This window comes from Pteropus alecto, unplaced genomic scaffold, assembly GCF_000325575.1.
Source record: "Pteropus alecto unplaced genomic scaffold, ASM32557v1 scaffold15, whole genome shotgun sequence".
Classification (NCBI taxonomy): Eukaryota; Metazoa; Chordata; class Mammalia; order Chiroptera; family Pteropodidae; genus Pteropus; species Pteropus alecto.
In genome coordinates, this window is record NW_006436286.1 from 1158151 (window position 1) to 1164803 (window position 6653).

General features: G+C 64.3%; 1 protein-coding gene across 1 annotated transcript in view; it reads right to left on the minus strand.

The window, feature by feature from the left end:
* Positions 1–247: 247 nt before the first annotated feature.
* Positions 248–6653, minus strand: part of CACNG3 (calcium voltage-gated channel auxiliary subunit gamma 3) — a 55791-nt gene continuing 49385 nt past the window's right edge. Inside the window, exons 3-4 of the mRNA XM_006912518.1 lie at positions 4995–5135; positions 248–1155 (exon numbers count right to left, since the gene is read on the minus strand). Coding sequence (XP_006912580.1) covers positions 644–1155; positions 4995–5135 — 653 coding nt within the window. The 3' untranslated portion in view covers positions 248–643. The remainder of the gene's footprint in view (positions 1156–4994; positions 5136–6653) is intronic.

Below are 6653 nucleotides of genomic sequence, written 5' to 3' on the forward strand. Positions count from 1 at the left end.
GGGTGCAAGAACCAGGCCTTTGAACACGCTGCACCCCAGAGAGTCGGGTGAGGGGCCACATGGACTTGGACGTCGGTGGGAGCCCGCTGCCGGCCCCGAGGGGTGGAGGGGGAGCCTCCCCTGCGGCCAGAGAGCAGATGAGCCAGGCTCGGCTGGCAGCACAGGGCTGGGCAGCAGGCGGGTGGGGCGCGCGGAAGACAGGACAGCCTCTCGGTCAGTTACAACAAGGAGAAACCTTTAATCACACGAGGTTGGCGCCCCGAGGGTTTTGTGTGAGTGGACAACGGGGACAGCCGAGTACGCGCCTGGGGGGTCGGGGACCCGCCCATGAGCCGCCACCCGTGACCTTGGGTCGAGTCCTCTTCTAAGGAGAGAAGAACGTGGAGGTCCTTCCAGCAAAGGGGGGGGGGACACCTGCCACAGAGACGCGGAGAGGGGAGGGTGGCCCGGGCTCGGCTCTAAGTTGGGAGGGACGGAGGGGTCAGGGCCTGGAGGGCGCAGGACGGGGTGTGGGATCGGGCGGAGTCCGTTTGGTTTCATTCTTTGTGAAAAGTGATACCATCACGAGGACCATGCCATGCAACCTCAGAGACACGCCTGTGCGCCCCCGCCAGGCGGCGAGTGGGGGTGGGGGCGAGGGCGCTCAGACGGGCGTCGTGCGCCTGTTGGCCGGGTCGTTGTGCAGGGACTCCTTGAGCTCCTTGGGCGTGGAGTTGTGGAACTGTAGGAAAGTGTGGTCCCGCTCAGAGTTGAGGAGGGTCCCCATGGTGATCTTCGAGGGGTCCCGGGACAGCGTGAACATTGAGATGTCGGTGGAGGGGATGGCGTGGAAGCCTTTGCTGACCGGGGACAGGTCCCGGGACCTGGGCTCCGTGGAGCGTGAACTTGACCGCCGCCGGAATCTGTACCTGTAGGGGGGGAGGCGGGCGAAAGTCGATTTCTTCAGGAGCTCCGAGTGGGACCTGGCGCGCAGCTGCTGGTGCTTCTCGATGTAGATGTGCACGGCCACCACGCCGACAATCTCCGCGATGATGAAGGAGAAGGCGCCGAAGTAGAAGGACCAGCCGTACGAGTAGCTCTTCTTGGAGTCGCGCTGCCCGGGGTCCCCGGCGTTGGCCGAGATGTAGACTATGATGCCGATGATGTTGCTGAGCCCTAGGGGAGGCAAAGAGAGGAACACGGTGCTTAGAGACCTCAGAGGAGACTGTCCCTTGCAGTCTGGGGACAGTCACAGAGACGGCGGAGGTGATGGGGACGGGGGGGAGTGGGTTCGTGGACGGGACACCCCAGGGGCTGGGCTCTTCCACACGGTCCGTCTCTTGGGAAACGAGGAGTCGGGTCTCAGGTGGCGAGCCCTCCGCTGCAGACGCCGCCGGCTCTGCACCATGGCAGGTGCGGCTCAGCTCGGAGCGCTCGCCTGTCCCCTCGGCGGCGGCCCCTCCGTCGGCGCTCAGTGTTTGTTCGGCGGGAAGCCAGCGGCTTGGTCACACGAGTGAGGTCCAGGCCCCTGCCTCGAGTGCCTCGCCAGAGACCACCGTGCAAACGTAATTACGGCAAAAGGCAGAGACACGGACACATGGCTCAGGACCAGGGGGAGAGAGGGCGACTAAGCCGCTGCCCCTCGAAGACAAGGTGACGTTTGTGCTGGGTCCTCGAATGCAGGAGAGCTGAGCCGAGATGACGGGCTGGGGCACGAGGGAAGCAATGACTCGTTAGGGCTCCGGCGCGGGCCACGGGGACATCGGTGGCCTCTTGAGGGGCAGCAGAGAGAACAGGCTTAGAGAGGAGAAGAGACCTGGGCACGGCGAGTTGGGACTGCCTCTGGGGAGTCACCATCCGGGGGACACACGGGGGCTGGAGATGCCGTTTGGGACGCTAACGAACCCACCGAGTCTTCATGTCTGCACAGGGTAAGAAACTGCTCGAGGCCAGTTATGGTCCAAGTCTCAAGAATTGGGGAACGTGAAGCTATTGTCCCCGGTGGGCAAAGTCTGCAGACTAAGTGTCCCCAAGTGCCAACGGACCGGCACGGGAAGTAGCCGCCCCAGGAGTGGGTGAGGGACCGAGCCCCCAGGGAGTGGTAAGAAGGAACATCGGAGCCTGGGCTGAGGGCCGTGCACGTGTGGCCGCTTCTCACGTCACTGCCCCAAAGGCAGGCCATCTTCCCTTGTCCCTGAGCTTCAAGGGCCTCGTCTGGGCTCTGATGCCCAACGACGGCTCAGAGAGGCCACTACATCGACTGGCATCTTCTCGCCTCCAAATTTAGGCCACCTGGAGGCTGAACCCTCGCTCCCATCAGGAAATAATCGTGTCCAGTGGCCTCCCAAGTCCGCCGTCTGTTCCGTGAGCATCTCGCTCTCTTCCTGGGGACCCCACGATCTCCCCACAGTCCAGCATCCAAGGCATTCCGGCTTGGCATAGCACGGCCTCCGGGTTTGGTTCCATTCCGACCAGTGGTGCACATGCCCGCGGGGGGCGAATATTCTGAAGGTGACGTCTGGCCACACACTACCTAGGGCTGGAGGGCAGGACCAGGGCGGCCTCTGTCCTGTGTCCCTGTGGCCTTGCCCGGCCCAGGCACATGGCAGCTAGGTGGCGAGTTCTGATCGCTGAGCTGTCCCTCATTCGGGTTGGCCCCGCCGGCCCCGCGTGGGCTGCGGAAAGCTACGGGGTGAAAAGCAGGTCCTCGTCCTGAAGTGTCAGCTCGGCTCGAAAACTGGTAGAGCAGACACGTTCCTTTATATTAAAACGAGTATGGATACAATAAGGAGGAGAGACCGGGCGCCACAGGAATTTTTAAGTGTTAATGGCAGACAGCCTTCGAAGCCGTCTCAGCTCGCCGAAGGCGGCGTCCAGGGACGCCCTCGGACGCCCTCCGCAGGCAGGGAAATGCCGGCGGCAAAGTTTCGGGAGCTGCAGAAGGAAGTCTTACCCGGAATAGAAAAGAAAAAAAAATGGAAATGAGCTCAGATGTCAGACCAGGCGAAGCGAGGCGGGAAGCTGTGGGAGTTGCCTTTTGTCCCCGGGGCAGTTACCACGTGCCGGGCACCGCGCGAAGTCTGTACGTGTGTCTTCTCAGCCCAGTGTTGCAAGACAGGAAACGGGGGCACAGAGGGATAACGCCCCAAGTCGGCGGGGGCGGGATGGGAGCCGAGGACCGTCCCTGCGCCCTGGGTGTAGAGTGGGCCGTCACCTCCTCCCTGCCCCAAGGGCATCAGTCCCCGGAGGGCAGGGACGAGGCGAACCCCGTTCATTGCCATGGCCCCACGTGCCCGTCCAGGACCCGACCCACAGCGAGAGCGCCCCGTGTGCGTTGGCGTCGAGGGGGCCTGAGGATTGAATGGAACGATGTCAGTAATGGCGGCTGCGGGGTATCGAGCGGCTCCTGTGCGCTCGGCAGTTCTGGGCACTTTACCAAGCCATTTAGACGTCGTAACCGCCGTGAGAGGCAGGGCCGTCATTAACCCCATTTTCCACACGAGGAAACCGAGGCCCAGAGAGGGTAAGAGACTTGCAGGAGGTGGCACAGCTGGGAGGGAGTGGGCGGCCTGGCCTCACAGCCCGCACTCCTCAGCGTCTGGCACATAGTAGGTGCTTCACAAAGGGTTGGTCACTGCTGAGCGAAGAACAGCCTTAGAGAGTCCAGAATCCCCCAGAACTTTCGTGTTACGGGTAGAATATCTGAGGTCTTTGGGCTCCTTGGGGAGACCGCGGGGGCGGGTCTAGGGTTCGACGCCAAGCTCTGGCTTTCGCCACTGCCCCTGGTGGCTCCCAGTCCCCACGCGTGTCATCGACCTGCCAAGTCTGATGACACCTCTCATGAGGAGAAAGCTGCTGCCGGCACACTCTTCCCCTCGGGGGACAAAATAATGATCTGTGCAGGAAACGCTCACATCAGCACAGCACGTCACCCCGGGCCCGTCGGAGCTGAGGCGGTCTGCTCAGGCCGCCAGAGACGCGAATGGGCCTCGAAGCAGGGCCGGTCCCCGAGTTCGCCCGGCGTGGCCCTCGGTCCACCCAGAGCGAGGTCGGGGGCCACAGCCCGATTTGGGGCGACCACGTGGCGGCTTTCTCCCTGGTCCGTGGCTGGAGTGGGCTCCTGGAGACTCAGATGCAGGCCAGCTTCCTCGTTCACGGACGGGGAGGCGTGGGGACCGGGGGGGCGAGGCCTCAGAGGGGCCGTGATTCCCACACCCGGCCGTCCTCCCACGGCCACAGCAAAGGGGACCGAGTCGCAGGGAGCTGGCCCCAGGGGCGGCTGGAACGCAAATCCGGGCGGGGAGGCCCCTCCCACCCACCGCTTTCTACTCTTCCTCTCGGTCTCTGTCCCAGCAAAGATTCTGCCGTGACTGGGCAAAGCGCGAAGGTCATCAGCGGACGGTCGAGTCCCCTCTCCGTCTGCTAGTCCCACGTCCTGCCCCGCCTCGTTCTTTGGCGTTGGTGGGGGGCGGGGCGGGAAGAGATGGAGGCGGGATGGAGACTCCGCGGAAAGCGAGGAGGACGAGGCAAGCGGGGTGGGGGGGTGGAGATGAAGGGGGGCGGAGAGGGAACCCCCTTCTTTAAGACCGTTCCCCACCCTCCTCGTGACCTGGGCCGCCTTCTGGTCAAGGCTGTCGTTGGCCTTCCCCAAGAGTGTCTGGGGCTGCCAGAGATGCTCGGAGTAACGTGAGGATCTGAGCTCTCAGAGAGGCGTGAACCCTAGTTAACCGGCACACACGCTGCAAAGGGCCCGGGGCGGCGGGCGGCCAGGAGGCTGGACCCCTTCGAGTCCACGGCCCGGCCCCGCATGCAAGTGCGTGTGCACACCATCTCACACTCAGCCCCGGCCTCTCCGAGCGGCCTGGCCACCCCGGCTCCCCCTCCCTCCTTCATGCCACCCTGGGCTGGGCCGGCCCCTGGCTTGTCCCCGAGGCAGCGTCGCCTGGTCCCCGTGGCCCCAGCTGGGCTTGGTGTCCGTGCAGAGCTCGGGTCGGGGAGCGGGGGCCGGCACTCACCTGCGGAGACGAAAAAGATGCCTGCGCTGAGGATGACGTTGTGCCTGCTGCGGTGGAGCTCGCTGGCGGCCACGCAGAGCCCGCCGAAGAACAGCAGCGTGACGCTGAGGATGGGGAAGATGCTGGAGGCCCTCACCGCCCCTGCGGAGAGAGGGAGAGGCCTTCGCGGGTGCCCTGGCCGGCCGGCTGGCCCCGCGGGGAGCTGGGGGCAGAGCGCGTGTCTGACAGGGCGTGAGGCCGCGGCGGCCACGGGGCCTGTGCCGGGTCCCCTGCAGGGGGCACCCCGAAAGGCTTAATCATTTAGCGTGGACTGGAGCTTGCGAGGAAATGTGACAGGCTGGGCAGCAGGCTCTGGGGGTCACGGCCTCGACTCACGTGGGACCCCACTGCCCACCGCCTCCCACGCCCCTTCTCCCGCGCACGGTCCTCGGCTGCTCACTCCTCCACCCGAGCAGTGACCAACTGTGGCCACCCTTTGCTCCGGGTGGGGGCAGGGAGACTCGGGGCTGGGTGCCAGCCCTGGGCGCCTTTGAGTGTGTGCACTCACCCCGCAGGTGTCCCCGTGCATGGGGGTGGGGGCGTATGACATTAAATAGCAAGTAAAGACCCCACGCCGGGCTGAGAGAGAGCGCGTGGAAGACAGGAAGCCTATTCTGCCTGTGTTTTGAACCAGGAGTCAGGAGTCCCGTGTCGCCCTGGGCCCCGTAGACACACAGCCGGCTCTGGTCCAGGGACTCCGGGTGCAGATGCGTTCCCAGCACACGCCTACACCTGCCAGCCCTGTGCTGGTGCGCATGCGTGAGGTCTGCAGCTGTGAGACGTGTAAACGCAGCTACCCATTTAGTGATGGGCTGGTGGCGGAACCCCACACATCCCACGCCACCCCACGAAGGCCGTCATGCAGACCCTGTGACAGTAGCCCTGAGCGTCTGCCTCGCACGGGGCATTTGCCACTGCCCTCTTCCCCCGAGCCGGTTCTTGCCCACCCTGGGGTTGTTCTAGCCCAGTGGACACGTGGTTCTCACTGTCTTCCTTCTCGGCTTTTCCCCCGACTAGCTGGAGCTGGCTCCAGGGCTGCGTTACGGGGCGTCTCTGGGGGACAGGACCTGCAGGTGACGAAATCTCCTGCTATGAGTTTAAGCCATCACCCGCCCAACGGCGTGGGAGAAAAGAAAGGGTAGAAAAGTCGGGGCGTGGACCCCCATCCCGCTGGTCACACGGGAACAGGCCGTTCCTGGAGAGGGGGGCCCTACACGGCTGGGCCAGGGATTCCAAGATTCCCAGCAGGAAATCGCGTGCTGACTAAGGTTCCTGCTTAACCTGAGCCTCGTCCTGTGGCTGACGGTGACGCACAGGCAGGCCATGGCGGGTGCCTGTCGCCCGTGGGGAGAAGCGATCGATGGCTCCGAAGAACCTGACATCAGGTTCGTAGATGGTGAGGTAGGAGTCGCGGTCGATCTAGTGTCCAAGAGGGGCACACGCCACGGTGCTTCGGCGAGCGGGGATGACAGAGGACCGCGGGCCGCCAGCACCTGCTCCGGACTCCGCGTCGAGTCCGATTAATCTCTGTCGTCCCCCAACTGGGGTCATCTCTTCGCTAAACATGGCCTTTATCCCGCACACCAAGCTTTGGGAGCCGCCGGGACAAATACACCCTGG